This window comes from Eptesicus fuscus, chromosome 13 (genome assembly GCF_027574615.1).
Source record: "Eptesicus fuscus isolate TK198812 chromosome 13, DD_ASM_mEF_20220401, whole genome shotgun sequence".
Classification (NCBI taxonomy): domain Eukaryota; kingdom Metazoa; phylum Chordata; class Mammalia; order Chiroptera; family Vespertilionidae; genus Eptesicus; species Eptesicus fuscus.
The window spans coordinates 16,618,997-16,637,260 of NC_072485.1; the positions used below are offsets into that span (position 1 = coordinate 16,618,997).

At 38.0% G+C, this 18,264-nt stretch overlaps 1 protein-coding gene and 1 pseudogene across 1 annotated transcript in view; both read left to right on the plus strand.

Moving 5' to 3' along the window:
• TMEM123 (transmembrane protein 123) overlaps positions 1 to 8,163 on the plus strand; it is a 46,380-nt gene extending 38,217 nt beyond the window's left edge. Inside the window, exons 2-4 of the mRNA XM_054724569.1 lie at positions 1,533 to 1,871; positions 3,428 to 3,581; positions 5,753 to 8,163. Coding sequence (XP_054580544.1) covers positions 1,533 to 1,871; positions 3,428 to 3,581; positions 5,753 to 5,777 — 518 coding nt within the window. The 3' untranslated portion in view covers positions 5,778 to 8,163. The remainder of the gene's footprint in view (positions 1 to 1,532; positions 1,872 to 3,427; positions 3,582 to 5,752) is intronic.
• Positions 8,164 to 13,016: 4,853 nt separating this feature from the next.
• LOC129151056 (nucleophosmin-like) lies at positions 13,017 to 14,080 on the plus strand (annotated as a pseudogene).
• The last annotated feature ends 4,184 nt before the right edge of the window (positions 14,081 to 18,264 follow it).

Consider the following 18,264-nt stretch of genomic DNA (forward strand, 5'->3'; position numbering starts at 1 on the left):
TTTATTCTAATGCTAACCGTGTTGAGTCACACTCGACATCCGAGTGCAAAAGGTTAATAAAACGGAACATTCATTGTTCATGTCCTCTAGCAGGCACTGTACTCAAGTGCTCAACACAAATGATCTCAGTTAATTCTTCCAAATATTTGTGACTTCCCTTTCCTAAGTAGATGGGGAAGGAGAGTGGATCTCAGGTTAAGTAACCTGTCTGTGGTAACCCAGCTGAGCTGATCCAGAGCTTGAGCTTGTACCCACCATGCCTGGAAAACATCACCAGCATTTGATAAAGAGAAGAGCTCAATAAATGGAAGCTCTCGTTCTACCATAGAAAATTGTGTACAGAGAATAGTTCTCATCACAAAACAGAAGTGGAGAGCTGATTGGACCGTTTTGAGTATTTTCACAGCAGCGACAAAACATCACTCAGGTCCAGGCGTACATTCTTTATCTTGTTCCTCTTTTCCTCCTGAACCCTGCACTATGGGGAAGGATGGTGCACAGATACTTCATTACAGCCCTTTCGTTTTCCTGTGATGGTTCGTTGAAACCAGGGGTTAAGATTGAGAAATTGTCTAACTGAAATCTATAGGTGACTTCAAGTTTTATCTAAACACATTTTGGCAATGATTTGGCAAGTATTGGCTGACTTACTTCATCTCACAGTGATTCGTTTCAAAGATCTGTAAAGGGAACCAGCTCAGCACAACCACTAGGGAGTACAGCTGCCGAGAGACATGTCTGTAAGAAATGAAAAACCGAACCTGAGCGGACTGGTTTCCTAGGGCTGCCACAGCAAAGGGCCACAAGCCAGGTGGCTTACACCACAGGAATGTGTTGTCTGCAGCGCTGGAGCTGGACTGTCGGCAGGGCGGCTTCCCCCGAGGGCCCTGAGAGAATCTCCTCTGTGCCCCTTGCCTAGTTCTGGTGGTTTGCTGGGCATCTTGGGTGTTCCTTGGCTTATGGAAGCATCCCCTGATCTCTGCCTTCATCATCACATGGTCTTCTTCCTGTGTGTGTGTCTACTTCCAGATTTCCCCATTTGATATGGGCACCAGTTTCTTAACCCCCACTTCCCCATTTATAAGGACCATCCTAATGACATCTTTTTAACTTGATTGCCTGGTAAAGATCCTGTCTCCAAATAAGGTCCGATCCTAAGGTTAGGACTTCAGCATATGAATTTGAGGGGGACACAGTTCAACCCATAACACTAAGCATCAACAACTATGTGTTGCATATGCCCCTTTCCTGGCAGCTCCACCCTCCACCTTACACTAGCCAAGGTATTATCCATAGTGTGTCCACTTTGCTGAATGAGTTGTATTCAGTAGCATGTCTCTCATTTCCAGAATAATACCAAACTAATAAAACTCTACACTGATTCAAAGTTGGAATTTCTTCTTTCTGCCAGCCCGGCCTACTTAAGGATTGGAAGCCTGCAGTGGGAAAGTTGACATCGTACGCTTCCTTCCTCGCTCTGCCTTTCTTCCCCTCCCTTCTGCTCTTTTAATGTTGTTTTTATATCCTTCCAGGGAATACTGCATTTGTGTCTCCCATCAATAAAAATGAGTCTTCCATCAGCACTGTGAAACCATCTACAAATCCAGTTTCCCCAGTGACAAACGCCACCTCGAAATCCTCAGCAAAGCCATCAACAACTCCAGTTTCAAAAAATGTGACAGCTGTCACCGTGAAACCCATAGCAACTTCTCAGATGACAACACAAGGGGTCTCAGCAAATATGACTTCCACCACCTTAAAGCCTACGCCCAAAATAACAAGTGTTTCACAACACACATCCCAGATGTCGACATCCACGATGGCCACAACCCACAATAGTTCAGCGACATCTGTTTCTTCATCGGTAACAAGTATGTATTAAAAATGATCTATTTCTCCTGCAAAAATAAATGCAGAAATTTAGACAATGATTTCCTATTAAATAAATTAGTTGTAGAGATCAGGAATAGAGTTGACTTAGTGCTCTTGTCCCTTTTTTTTTTTAAATGGGTTTCTAACATAATCATACCAAATAAGACCTATCTGTGAATAAGTAATTTATACTAATGATTTCATTTTATGATGTGAGAACTTATCATACCTTTAACTCTCTGCCTCATTGTAGGAAGGAATTAGGCAGGCTCAATCTACATGATTTCAAAATCATGGTGAACTTTGTTTTTAATTAATTTGTGCCAAAAAGTTATTTAAGATGGTATTAGATATAATCATGTATGTAGTATCAGAGTCTCAGCACACTTTAATTTTTGCCTTTTTTAAAAATATAATGCCTGTGAAACCGTGAATTCAAAAACCTTAAGAAGTTCCTCTTTTTAAGTTATCCAATGTTGAAGTTCTCTTTAAAAGCTAGTGATTACACTTATCGGAACAAATAGCAGGCTTTCTAGTTTCTTTTATGTGTTTTTATATATTTTATTTTCTTTATTACTACAATTTATGTATTGAAATCAACTTTAATATATTGGGCTCTTGTCATGATTAAAACAAAATAGTTTAGATTCCCAATTTATTTAAAGGAGAAATTTCACTTAGAAACATTTATTCAGATTGGATCCAGTTTCAGATTATAGCTGTGTTCCCCAGACATATTTTGTTAAGGCATGAACTCTTTAGAGCAGCGGTCGCCAACTGGTGGTCCGTGAGGTCCGAAAGGTTGGCGACCGCTGTTTTAGAGGATTCATAAAATAAAATAAAAACTCCCCAAGTCTTGCTGCTGCCACTGAGGTTTTGGTAGACCATCCAAGTCCAGTGCTATCAAAAACCTTAAGATACTGGGGTTGCAGGCACTAGGGGTTTTTCATTAAGAGACTAGAGGCCCAGTGCATGAAATTCATGCACTTGGGGGGGGGGGTGTCCCTCAGCCCAGCCTGCACCCTCTCTGATCTGGGACCCCTTGGGGGATGTCCTACTGCCGGTTTAGGCCGGATCCCAAACCAGCAGTCAGACATCCCTCTCACGATCGGGGACTGCTGGCTTCTAACCGCTCACCTGCCTGCTTGCCCCTAACCACTTCTGCCTGCCAGCCTGATCACCCCCTAACCGTTCCCCTGCCAGCCTGATTGATGCCTAACTGCTCCCCTGCTGGCCCAATCGCCCCCAACTGCCCACCCCTGCCGGCCTGATCACCCCCAACTGCCCTCCCCTGATCTTGTGATGACATGGGGGTGGCCACCTTGTGATGCCGTGAGGGTGAGACGCCTCCTAGGCTTTTAGTAGTATAGATGTGTTAGATAAAATGAAGAAAGCTAAAGCCAGGCAACTCGCTAGACACACTGGAAAGCAACGTTCTATGTTTAGATTCCCCCTTGTCCCCAATTCAGTGTTCAATTATATAGAGATTCAGAAAGTTTTAGTTTATTATGTTTTTTAAAAGCTCTAAAGCCTATTTTGTTTTGTTTTCTTCTAGTCACAGCAACTATAAATTCTAAAGAAAATAAAGGATCAAAATTTGATATTGGCAGCTTTGTTGGTGGTATTGCATTAACACTGGGACTTTTATCTATTCTTTACGTTGGATGCAGAATGTATTATTCAAGAAGAGGCATTCAGTATAGAACCATGTGAGTTTTGGTTGCCCAGGACTTTTTAATATTATTTCTGTATTTCTTTATTTAAATATCATGACAAAATGTCAGTAATAGGGGAATGTTCATCTCTGATATTAGAAATTCATAGTTTTATAAATTATATTCCCATTAATCCTCTATGCCCAAAGTAAATTATTTGTGTACAGCTTCTAATTACAATTTTTTTACCCCAACAAATGGATATATATACCTATAAAATATACTTTATTAATGTCATACATTTGTTATCAGAGACCCAAGTTAAGCCAACGCTTTCTATTTCCTTATAGCTCTAATTGTAAGAAGTCCTATATCAGGTTTCATATGACTGTTGACCTAGCATGTCTTGTGTTTGTCAGTAGCACTAAAATAACATACTTGATAAAAACATGGTTTTTGCTTTCAATGACAAAGGCAAAGCAACTGAAGAAATTCTTCTGACAGGCACATCTCCCCTGCTAAATTACTATATCAAATGAGTTGTTAGCATAATGTATTTTATCATTTTATCTGTAGTAAAACTATTTTCCAGGTGAGTTTTATCAAGTCCTGATCACGAAACCATGTTCACCCTTCATATAATTGTACAGGTCTTAGGATTTTTGGAGGTATTATCTCCCATCTTTCATTATGCCAACAAAGTCCTTCTGGTTTTTTCTTTTGAGTGTTATATGTGAAGTACCAATTCATTCTTCTGAAGTTAATGTATATAAATACCATAGAATAGATGATCATTTCCCAAAATTCGTTCTTCTTAAGTTGTAAGCATATGCATCCCACACAGACTTTCCACTTAAGAGACAGTTGGGAAATACGGATTGAGCCTTGAAATTTGCAATAATTTTTAAAAGCACTAAGTGTTTCTAGAAATATTTATCATGTTTTCTTGATAAATTTAAGCAGTTAAAGAGAAAGCACATTTGATGATAGCAAATCAAAAGCCACTTATTTTTATAGTATCAATATTTATTCATATAGTTGAGGTTAATAAAATAGTAAAGCAATTAAATTACAATGTACAGTTTCCCTTTTAAGTTGATTTAACTACAAAGTACACAATTTCGGCTTTATGGGCTAAATTTTCCTCACACATACATGACCACATGATGCTGCGTGCCCTGTGGAGTAAGTCAGAGTCCAGAATCCGCACTCCACAAAGGGCACTATGCTGGCAGGAGCAGAGCTGGACTCTAAAAGGGTCTTATCTTCGTGTAGGAACTAATAATGAAAATACCATATTTAGTTGAGTTCAAGTACACATTTCTTGTTTTTTTCCCCCCCACATTTTAACACCTCTGAAATTAGGCTATATCTTACAGTCTATGGCATGAGAAAGCATTGTGTTTTAGTTTAATGGGCTGTATTTTTCTTAGTGCTATGTAAAAAATAAATAAATAAATAGTGCATTTTAAAGCCAGTAATTCCTTTGAAGTTATAAAAAAAACAAAAAAACATTACATAAGGACTTCATGTTTGTCCCATTAAAGAAATTCTATGTCCAGTACTAATGAGCATTTCTAGTTTTCATTTATTGGGTAATAATTGATTAAAACACGGATTAAAGTGTTAGCTCCTATGTTTCTTAGAGTTGGGTGGCGAGACCGTGGAGTGAAATAGGGAGACATGGGGCTTGGGGCAGACAGCCTTCGTTTGCGTCTGGTTGACTGCGGACTAACAGGGTGCCTTCCCGTGCTTGTATAAAGGAGGCAGCCCAGTGCACAGTGGTCAAGACCAGTGTTCACGTGCCTGCTTAGCTACTGACCCCCTGCAGAATGGGGTAGTGAATAAAGTAAATAAAAGTATCCTCTGCACAGAGTTACTATGAGGATCAACTGAGTGATGGATGTAATGTCTGCAGTATAACATCTGGAACATAAATGCTCAAGAAATATGGTGGTTTCCTTTTCTAAAGAAGGCAGTAATAGCTAACTGGTGAAAAGGCACACAGCCCTAAGAGGCCGAGCAGAGATTTAAGTTTAGGCTTGTTTGACCACCTGAACCCCCGCTTGCATCCTTAAACACTACAGTACACCAGGTACTTTTACTTAAAGGAATCACAATTCACTTTGATTCTGAAACTTGAAATTGTTACTTTACTTAAAAATATGAATATATAAGTAGATTTGATACAAAACAAAGTAATTTTAACTTCTGATATATTACAGTGATGAACATGATGCCATCATTTAAGGAAATCTAAGGAGCAACGGAAAGAAGATTGATGCAACCCTATGGATTAGTTTAAGCCAATATTCTCTTTTTTAAAATAGTATAAACATGTCATGCACATAATGTACAATGTATCACATAAATATGTGAAAATTCCTCATGATTACTAAAGGTAAAAAAGGTTTGTTTGGGGTTTTTAATGAACATTGGGAGCGTACAGTTAGTTAATACAATGGTTATATTCACTTTTAGAAAATATGTAAGACAAGTCCTGTTGCATTTTCTTGTGGCATTGGTCACGTAGGGCCAGTACCTGGAAGACATATCAAATAGGAGCTTGTCACAACACTCAGGATGTTGACTGTCTTTATTGCTCACACAAAGAACTTAGTGCTACTCAGAGCTGGATATATCTCACTAATGCCACACAGCAGAAATGTTATGAGTAAACCAGGTCTTAAGCATGATTTTAGTTTATGTCTCTTTAGAAAGCATCAATATTTTATGTTTTAAAGCACAATACTTGGTTTAGAAACAAAACGCACACACACACACAGAAAAAAAAAATCAAATAAAAGCAGAAACCTTACTGGGGCTTAACCCTGTTAGCCTGTATATTTTTTAAAAAACTCCTTTTGAGTTTTCAATGGCAGTTGATATAATTACCTTTTTTCCCTCTGTGATTTCAGCAAACTGCAGTGTTTAACGTGATAGTGTTTTATAGACTTAATTGTGAGTATTAAATAAGTTAGATTATTTGCTACTGTGAGAATAGCCTCACCACTGGAAATTGCCTTTTTTCATATTCAGCTATTAATTATATGTTTAGTGAATATTTAAAGCTGCTTTCAATATATAGAAATGTTTAATGCAGCATAAACACACGTAACTTTAAAATAAAAGTCCCTTACATGATTTCCAAATAACATTTAGCACTCTGTCTAGTCAGAACTATAGATTAATCTGTTCCTCAAGTCAAGGATTGTAGAGCCCCACTGTAGCTATTAAACCTGTAAGATGAAAATATTATATTTTTCTGCACTGTAAAAAGTTTGGGAAAACTGCATTTTTATATTAAAACCAATGTATTTTGGAATAATTTTAAAACAGGAATTCCTTATTGGGGTATTTTTCCCACCACTCTTCTTTTGCTGAAGAGGAGGCACTTTTAGATGTATTGTTAATGGAGAGAAAAAGCATAGTACTGTGGGGACACTAATATTAGCCAACATTTTTTTGAGTGTTTTCACTTTTCCAGTTTTTTATATTTCCAGCACTCAAAACTCAGGGTCAAGACAAAAGAGGTATTTAGTCATACTAAGATAGTACTTCTATCTTAGATCAGTCAAAGTGAACCATACCAATTTCTAACAGTCTAAAAATGAGCTAAGATGTCCTAATAAACATGAACCTGCCTTTAATAGAAATTAAATATAACTTTTGTGGTCAGCTTTTGCTTTATGGAGAATGTCATATACAAATTTTTATACAAAAGGGTCATTTCTGCTCACTGCAGTACGGCCAGTTAATGTGATGAATGTGGATAAATATTATCCAAAGTATGGATATGACAGGATGTATGCAACACATGCAGTATGGAAGAAATATTATGAAAAGCATGTGTTTATATTAGTTTGAAAAAATATGGGCTGATAGGTAAGTTGTATGTGACTTGTATGTGACTAACTCATCTTTAATAGTAATAGGGGCCTTTTAGATTTAAGTTGTTTTGTCCCCTTTGTTCTTGATATTTCAGTACTGAAATCAGCCAGAACTTTGTAGACAGGCCTGGAATTTTCTTGAGTACTTCTTTCTTTAGCACTTTGAAGATATAAAACCACTTTTTAAGTACTAAATGTTACTAGTATATGCCTTTAGTTCCCTGTGCTTTGGGTTTGAAATAATTTAGTTGAATTTTCTCTGTATATAAGTTGTATAATTTGTTTTGTTACTTTTAAATACCAGTACTTCAGTACAGTCAGGTGTTGTTGTGTTTTGTTTTTTTTTTTTTGGTTATGTGCAAAAAATTGAAACGGTGATACAAGCCAATAGTTTGCTTTAGAGCACATTTCCTAATTATTTTCCTAATTACGTTTACTTAAAGCAAATGTTCAATTTTGTTTGCATTCTTTGAGAATGTATTTAATTTGAAAATAAAAGCAATCCAGATGTATATATTAGGCAGAATCCAGTCAATGATTTAAAAATTTCATTAGGTAATCCTTAAAATAAATAAATTCAAATACAGATAAATGAGAGTTGGCAGTATATTATAGTGATAATTTTGTATTTTTCAGAAGAAACATTTAAATTGAATTCCTCTTATTTCTTTTTATTATGATGACCAGCTTTGGGTATTTCATTGTTACTAAGATCTATTTTTAGAATAAAATTTTGTTCACTAAGAGTTTTATATGTGTGGTTTTGTTCATTTTATCAAACTCAAGAGAAATTAACAATAAGAAAAGCCCCAAGTAAAAAATCAGATTGTTGGGGCTAAACTGACACTGTAAGTGAAGTTATCTGGAGCAGCAGTCACCAACCAGTGGTCCACGGACCGAGGTCCGAAAGGTTGGCAACCGCTGGTTTAAGGAAACCTTTGGATTCTGGACCATCAGCATTGCCTGAAAACTTGTTAGGAGTGCCCGTTTTTGAGCCTCCACTGAAACTCGACTGAACCTCTGGGGTGGAGCCCAGCAGTCAATGGTTTAACAATCCGACCAGGTGATTCTGATGAACACCAAAGTTTGAGAAGCACTGCTCAAAGAACTTTCATTTGAAGCCACTTCTGTATTCTGCTGGGTAAATTCAAAAAGGTATGTTCCTATCAGAAATAAAAAACTACCATTCCCTATATAAATCAACTGCAAATGAATTAATGTAGAGTATTCAGGTCTTTATTTTTCCCTTTAAAATTGGATATAATTTAACTATCTGAGAATAACAAATGTTTGTTATAAGGTAATCAAGGGGAAAGGGTACAGTTCTCAGGAAATCCTTTAGCTAAAAAAAGTACCCTGTTATAATATTTGTACACAATTCCTCCTTCCTCCCTACCCTTGCTTGGTTCTGTCAGGCAAGAAGAAGAAATAAAAGTCATCAGACTTGGAAAGGAAGAAATAAAAATTGTTTCTGTTTGCAGATGACATGGTTTTACATATAGTATATCCTGAAGATTCCACCAAAAAACTGTTGGGTGGAACCAAATTCACTAAAGTTGCAGGATGCAAAATTAATGTACAAAAAGCAGTAGCATTTCTATGCACTAACAATTATCTGAAAAAAGATAATGGTTCCATTTATAATACCATCAAAAACAAAACGCATAGGAATAACATAAGAGGTGGATGACCTCTACTCTGAAAACCACAATCAATCCCAAATAGCCAAAGCAATCCCGAGAAAGGAACAGTGGGAGGTATCCCACTTCCTGATTTCAAGCTATTCTATAAAGCTATGTGGGCTTGCCAAAGGTGGTGGGGGGATGGTGAAAAGATCAATTTAACTCTAAATAAAATAGACACTATACTAATCAGAATTGTATGGTACTAGCATAAGAACAGATACACGGACCAATGGAAAAGAATCAAGAGCCCAGAAATAATGCATACAGAATCAACTAATATTTGACAAGTGTGTCAATACTCAATAGAGAAAAAAACAATCTCTTCGGTAAATAGTACTGAGAAAATTGGGTATTCACATATAAAATAATGAAACTAGGCCCCTATCCTACACCTCTCACAAAAATTAACTCTAAATGGACTAAAGACTTAAAAGTAAGAACAGAAACCATAAAACTCTTAGAGGAAAACAGGAAAAAAGTTCCTTGGCAGTAAATTTTTTGATATGACACCTCAAGCAACAAAATAAAAAGGACTACATTAAACAAATACACATAATAAGAAAATACAAACATGTCTACTCTTCTGTTATGTGATCTTACAAATTCATTGGCAGGTTGGTAGTAAAGAGAAAATAATTTAATAGACCTCTCTGGATATAAATAGCTAACAAGTAAGTAAAAAATTAGTTGGAGAGCTGAGATTAAGTCCTGTAAGATTTCTACAGTGAATAGAAAGTACTCAGCATTCTGGCTCTTTTCTGCCTTCCTATCGAGGAAGAGATGGGTGGGCTTCTGTCCCAAAATATCTAGATGTATCATTTCCAACTACTCAAGAGGCCTTGCCTATTATTATTAAAACATCATAATCATTTTTAACTATCACTTAAAAACTAACTGAAGTACCACCTCTTATGGAGAATTTTTCCTATGCCTCCAAGCTTGCTCTCTCCTATTTTGTGTTGCTGCTGTTGCTTCAAAAAGTTGAGAAAGGGGCACGTAAAAGGCTTCTCAGAACATGTCATCCTGTCCTAATAGCTATGGGATCAGGCAAGAAATTTCTGGGACCTGCATATGCTCTGTACCCAAAGGATATAAAAAACATATATATATCAACTGGGATGGAACACTTCTTTTTTTTTTTTTTCAATTTCTCAACTTTGTTCCTTTTAATCAAAGCTGCAAACAGGAGTCCCACTTTGTGGAGAGAAATCTCATTTGTGTCTCTGGGCACTGCTTTAAGAATCAGAATTTAGGTTCTTAAGATTCATGACTGACTGATGCTGTGAAATCAGTTGTTTCTGGCTGCAAATCATGAAATCAGCACCAAGTTGATCATAAAAAATGAAGGCTTTATGGTAAGTGGTTTAAGAAAAATGCAGAATATGAGTCCTTTGCGATGTATATGTTTTATAGCAGCAATTCCCTATTTTTAATTTTTTTGTTTTTTTGTTTTTTAATTTCTTTATTGATTAAGGTGTCACATATTTGTCCTCATCCCCCCATTCCCATCCCACCCCTCTCCCCACGCATGCCCCAACCCCCTGTTGAACTTAACCGTTGGATAGGCTCATATGCTTGCATACAGGTCCTTTGGTTGAATTCTCCCCCTCCCCCCCACCCTCCCCTATCCTCCCTCTGAGGCCCGATAGTCCGATCGATGCCTCCTTGCTTCTGGTTCTGTTCTTGTTCCTCAGTCTATGTTGTTCATCATTTCCCCTAGATGAGCGAGATCATATGTCACTAGATATATACTTATAAGAACTGAATGTGAGACGAGCAATAATAGTTATGCTGACAGGCAAATGAATCAGTCTGTAGCGAGCTTCCCCCTGGACCAACAGTTCTTTTGAGATGGAACACTTCTTAACTCACTCTGTGAGGCTAGCATTGCCCTGATACCAAAACCAAACACACCACAAGAAAACTGCAAGCTGCCCTTACCAGTTTGGCTCAGAGGATAGAGCATCGGCCTGCAGATTGAAGGGTCCCAGGTTTGATTCCTGTCAAGGGCATGTACCTTGGTTGCAGGCACATCCCAAGTGGGGGGTGTGCAGGAGGCAGCTGATCGATGTTTCTCTCTCGTTGATGTTTCTAACTCTATCCCTCTCCCTTACTCTCTGTAAAAAGCCAATAAAATATATTTTAAAAAAAAAAAACACTTAAAACATTTTTAAAATGCAAACCAATATCTCTTACGAATAAAAATGCAAAAATCCTCAAAACATTAGCAAACTGAATCCAATAACATTAAAAGCATTAGGAGGTGGGGGGGGGGGGGGTAGGGGGGTAAATGGGAAACATCTGTAATACTATCAACAATAAAAAAATATACATTAAAAAAATAAAAGCATTATACACCATAACAAAATGGGATCTATCCCAGGAATGCAAGGCAAGTTCATCATAGCAAAGATCAATGTATATAAAACAAAGGGGGATATGACCATCTTGGTGCAGAAAACGTATTTGGTATCCAACATCCTTTCATGGTAATACTCAAAAAAACTAGAAATAGAAGTGACTTCCCCACACTGGCAAATGGCATTTATTTAAAACACACACACACACACACACACACACACACACACACACACACACACCCCTGGCCAGTTTTGCTCAGTGGTTAGAGCATATGCCCGCAGACCAAAGGGTCACAGGTTTGATTGCTGGTCAAGGGCATTGTACCTCAGTTGCAGGTTCTATCCCCTGCCCTGGTCGAGGCACATGTGGGAAGCAACCAATTGATGTGTCTCATTAATGTTTCCTCTCTCTGTCTCTCCCCACCCCTTCCTTCCACTCTGAAAATCAATGGAAAAATTATCCTTGGGTAAGGATTAATAAAAAAAAAAGAAAAAGAAAAGATACAATGAATGTACTGGATGGTAAAAGACAAAGATTTCCCTCTAAGATCAGGCACATGACAAAGAAGCCCACTTCCATCATTGCTGTTCAACTTGCTTATTGTCCCACTTATTTTTACTTCTGTTGCCTAAACTTTGGGTGTTATATTGGTTAGGGTTAGGTGGTACAGAACTTTTCTCCTATTTCTTTTAGGAATTTTACAATTTCAGGTCTTATGTTTGCCTCTAATCCATTTTGAGTTATTTTCATATATGGTTTTTGATAAAGGTTTAATTTCATTTTTTTGCATGTTGCTGTCCAGTTTTCCCAACACTATTTCTTTCCATTATGTATTCTTTATTTTTAATTATTTTTTAAATCTTTATTGTTGAGAGTATTACAGGTGTCCCTCTTTTTTCTCCCCATGTCCCCTCCACCCAGTTCCTTCCCCACCCCAGGTCTTTGCCACCCTAATTGTGTCTATAGGTACATAAGATTTTGTTTAATCTCTTCCCACCCCCCACCTTCCCTCTGAGGTTCGAAAGTTTATGCCATGTGTCCATGCCTCTGATTCCATTTTATTCATCAGTTTATTTTGTTCATTAGATTCCTTGTTTGTATATTTTGATTTTTAAATTCAATTGTTGATATATATTTATTGTCATTTTATTGTTCACATTTTTTATCTTTTTTTTTCTTCACATTTATTGATTTGCAGATATTGTACCAAACTTGCATCTCCGGAATGAATTCCACTTGATCACAGTCTATGATCTTTTTAATGTTTTGCTGGATTCGGTTGCTAATATTTTGTTGAGGATTTTAGCATTTATGTTCATCAGGGATATTGGCCTATAATTTTCTTTCTTTGTAATTTCTTTTTCTGGTTTTAGAATTAGGATAATGCTGGTCTCATAAAATGAGCTTGGGAGTCTTCCCTCCTCTTGAATTTTCTGAATAATTGGAGGGTAGGTGTTAGTTCTTTGAATGTTTGGTAAAATTCGCCTGGGAAGTCCCTAGTGCGATTCCATCCTGCGCGTCTGTTCTGCAGCACAGAAGCCGTTTATCTCCATCTGCCTTCTCTCTCACCTAAGTGCGTGCTACCACCCCATGGAAGATTCTATGGACATGGACATGAGCCCTCTGAGGCCCCAGAACTACCTTTTTGGTTGTGGACTAAAGGCCGACAAAGATGATCTCTTTAAAGTGGATAATGATGAAAATGAGCACCAGTTATCTTTACAAACAGTCAGTCTAGGGGCTGGAGCAAAGGATGAGCTGCACACTGTCGAAGCAGAGGCAATGAATTACGAAGACAGTCCAACTAAAGTAACACTGGCAACTTTGAAAATGTCTGTACAGCCAACGGTTTCCCTTGGTGGCTTTGAAATAACACCACCTGTGGTCTTACGGTTGAAGTGTGGTTCAGGGCCTGTGCATATTAGTGGACAGCACTTAGTAGCTGTGGAGGAAGATGCAGTCAGAAGATTAGGAGGAGGAGGATGTGAAACTCCTAAGTATGTCTGGAAAGCGGTCAGCCCCTGGAGGTGGTAACAAGGTTCCGCAGAAAAAAGTAAAACTTACTGCTGATGAAGATGAAGAGGATGAGGATGAGGATGAAGATGATGATGATTTTGATGATGAAGCAGAAGAAAAAGCTCCAGTAAAGAAATCCATGTGAGATACTCCAGCCAAAAATGCACAAAAATCAAATCAGAATGGAAAAGACTCAAAACCATCAACAGCAAGATCAAAAGGTCAAGAATCCTTCAAAAAACAGGAAAAAACTCTGAAAACACGGAAAGGACGTAGTTCTGTAGGAGACATTAAAGCAAAAATGCAAGCAGGTATAGAAAGGCGCATTGAACAATCCTGGGCACTACTGGTAAATTAAGCCCAAAGATGGGGAAAAGGAAAAGGAGAGACAAATATAGTCCATACTGAGTATCATCAACAATCCAGACTGAAGTCTTCTATTTTAATCTCAATGCCCTTTCCTGGTTTATCACTCACCCAGGCCCCCTTCCAGTCTGGAAGCAATCTCACTTAGTCTCCTAATGCACCTTTCTTTTGCTGTGATTCAGTGAACTTTTCTTGACTTGTTCATTTATCTCTCCTCATTGACCATGTTTTAAATACCTTTGTATCTCCCTAGCTGCTCAATAAATATTTGAATGAATGAAAAAAAAAATTCGCCTGGGAAGCAATTCAGTCCAGGACTTTGGTTTGTTAGGTTTTTAAATTACTGCTTCAATTTCACTAGTTGTAATCTGTCTATTCAGAATAGATTCTGTGATTATTCCTGATTTGGTTTTGGAAGATTTTTGCTTCCAGGAATTTATTTCATCCAGATGTCCAATTTGTTGGCATATACTGTATTTGTTTGTAATATTTCCTTACAATCCTTTATATTTCTTTGGTGTCAGTTGTTACTTCTCTTTCATTTCTGATTTTATTTATTTGGGTCCTCTCTTTTTTCTTGATGAGTCTGGTTAAAGGTTTGTCAATCTTGTTTATCTTTTCAAAGAACCAGTTCTAGGGTTCATTGATCTTGAATTCCTCCTTTTTCACTGCAGCGTAGTATTCCATTGTGTAGATGTATCAGTTTTTTAATTTACTCATCTGCTGATGGGCACTTAGGCTGTTTCCCAATGCTGTAAGCTTTATTATTTCCTTTACTTGCTTTGGGCTTTGCTGTTCTTTTTCAAGTTCCTTTAAGTGTAAAGTTAGATTGTTTATTTGAGAATATTCTAGATGAAGCAGTAAAATTACTTTTAGTAAATCTGATCTTGGGTAGATAATTAGTTTAACAGTATGTAACAAAATTGCAAGTACACATATGGTGCTTACGCTACATACAAAAGTGCCATGTTTCAAACAAAAGCAATTTGTGTGATTGAACTGCAAGCTGAAATAGCTGCTTTGTTCATGAAATAGCAATTTTATTTAAAAGAATAACTGATAAAAAATAATACTGACAGATCCCATGTACGGTGCCAGGTGGATACTAAACTTATTGGGGACCACCTTCTTAGTTATATAAATGTCTAACCATTATGTTGTACACCTCAAAATAATATATTCAATGTCATCTGTAATTAAAAAAAAATTTAAGTATTTTAACTCGGATAAAATAATACTGACAGACTTAAGTATTTGGCAGTTATTCTGTTGAAATGAGTCTGAGAAAACAACTGACAGTGTTTGTAGCTGATGATAAAAATCAAGCTTTTCAGCAAAAATTAAAATTTTAGAAACTTGTATGTACCACTATCAGCTTGAGAGCGTCCCAATACCTGGACTTGCCCTAATGATATGAGAAGTAAGAACAAATGTGATTTTTAGATACTGAGTAATGAAATGTGTCAACATGTAGGAGCTCTTGCATAATTCAGTAAACAATTATTTTCCAAATGACCAACACATGTTACAAGATTATGCATGAATAAGACCCATTCCAAGTGAAAAATTCACCAGTGGATCCTACCTAATAAAAAGGTAATATGCAAATTGACCGTACCATCGACACACCCACAAGACACGCCCACAAGCCAATCAGAGCAATTATGCAAATTAACCCAACCAAGATGGCTACAGCCACAGAGAGCAAGGTTTCCTAGGTAACAGAGCAAGCCAAGCTTTCCGCAAGCCGTTGCAGGCCTAAGCCTCCACTCAAGCTACAAAGCTTCAATTATAGAAGGTAAACAAATTCAAACAGAAATGGCAGCAGAATGGAGCTTGAGAGAGCAAGCCAGGGTTGCCGGTGGCAACAGGGGAAGCAAAGCTTTCTGCACACCCTGTCCTGGCCCAGCCTCCGCTTAAGGCTACAAAGTTTCAATTGTAGAAGGTGAATTAACAGCCACAGAAATGGCTGCCGGCCACGGAGGGAGCAGCAGGCTTGGCTCTGCTCCAGGCTACAAAGTTTCAATTGTAGAAGGAAAATAAATTCCATATACCAGGGCCTCCGCTTGGGTTGCCAGGGGGCGTGGCTGGCCTGCAAACCACCACAGGCCCCTCACTCAGGCCACCCCACACCCCAAGGGAACCCCACCCTGATCAGGGACACCCTTCAGGGCAAAGCAGCTGGCCCCCACCCCTGTACCAGGCCTCTATCCTATCTAATAAAAGAGTAATATGCAGATTGACCATCACTCCAACACACAATATGTCTGCCCCCATGTAGTCAAAGATCCTGCCCCCATGTGGACACAAGATGGCCACTACAAGATGGCCAGCAGGAGAGGGCAGTTGGGAGGCACCCGGCCTGCAAGGGAGGGCAGTTGAGAGGGATCAGCCCGCAAGGGAGGGCAGTTGGAGGTGATCAACCCTGCAGGAGAGGGCAGTTAGGGGTGACCAGGCCGGCAGAGGAGGGAAGTTGGGGGCAAACAGGCTGGCAGGGGAGCAGTTAAGCATCAACCAGGCTGGCAGCGGAGTGGTTAGGGGGTGATCAGGCTGGCAGGCAGAAGCGGTTAGGGGCAATCAGGAAGGCAGGTAGGCAAGCAGTTGGGAGCCAGCAGTCCTGGATTGTGAGAGGGATGTCCGACTGCCCTCCAGGGGTCCCAGATTGGAGAGGGAACAGGCTGGGCTGAGGGACACCCCCCACCTTCCATGCACGAATTTCGTCACCGGGCCTCTAGTCTTAATATAACAGAAAACAAAGAGATCACTGAACAGTAAAAAGATCAGTGGTTACCAGGGCCTAGCTGGGAGGGAGGGATTAAAAGGAGGAGCATAAAGAATTTTTAGAGCAATGGAACTATTCTATATATTACAATGATGGATACATGTCATTATTATATATCTGTCAAAACACCAAGAGTGAACCCAAATGTAAGTTAACTGTGGGTTATAATGATGTGTCAATGAAGGTTCATCAACTGTAACAGATGTACTGTTCTGATGAAGGATGCTGACAGTGGGGGAGGTTGTGCATATGTAGGGGCAGAGGGTAGAGGGGAACTCTGTACTTTCCCCTCAATTTTGGTATGAACTTAAAATTATTCTAAACTATGAAATATAAAAATAAATTTTTAAGTTTTAATGTAAATTAAAAAAATTTAAAGACCATTAATATGATTTCACATTCCACATTCCAACTACCTTTAAGGAACTACCTGACACTTGTCAAGTTCTGGGGTAGCATCAATAAAGAATAATTTAAAAAAAAAAGAATACCCACAATTATCTGAAAAATTCTTCCTTTTCCAAATACATACACTGAAATTTTCTTCATATACTTCAACCAAAATAAAATACATATTACAAAAGATTACTAAGCCAGACATCAAAGAGCTTTGCCAAAATGTAAAATAAGGCCATTCTTCTCACTAAATATCTTATTTTTCATAAGAAGTGCTACCTTAACATGCAATGTGTAGTGCTTTATTTTAAAAATATGTAATGAATTTATTTTTAAATGAATTCATAAATATTTTTAAATTGTGTTTAATTTCTAATATGGTAAATATCAATATGTACAACTCACATAAACACAAGCTCTTTGGGGTCCTTCAAAATTTTTTAGGACTGTAAAAACCAGATCCGAGACGAGACCAAAACGTTTAAGAACTGCTACCATGCACAATAGATTTACTTTACATATAGTAGGGGATACTGGATGAAATGTTACACTTCTAGTAAAAAAACTTAGGTCTGTCTTCAAAGCAGACAGCCAGCTGTCCATTGTCTCAAGGAATGGCAATCAACAAGTAGAGGACCTCTATATACATACATATATATATTTTTATTGTTGACAGTATTACAGATGCCTACCGTTTTCTCCCCCTTTACCTACTTCCTCCAAGCCCCTACCCACCCACCATAGGTCTTCACCCCACTATTGCCTGTGTCCATGGGCCTCCTAATTGGTTAGTGGGGAACAGAAGAGAAAACTCTGTTCAGCCCCAGTCCCTGTGCTGCCTTCAGACAGAACATTGGAAACACCCAGGTGAAAATAAGAAGGCTAACAAATGATAAATTACTCAATTCCCCCAATTTATATTAAGAAGGTAAAGAAATAAAGACACATTATTTTCAAACATAAGTAGGAAAGTAAAAAACTTAAGTGTGGTTTAACAGACTAAAATTGTAAAAGGTAAAAGTTCTGGAGTCATTCCCACCTAGACCATATACAATTCACAGTCCACCATCTATTATCTCCATCAATCTACATCATTTCACTAATCCTAAATTCCTACATATACAAAAAAGGGATAACATGTTTCCTAGGATTTTAAGGATTAAATAAGGCAATAAATAAACCTAACAAAACATTCATCTATTTGTTCAACATAATGAATACCTGTTATGACACCGATTATT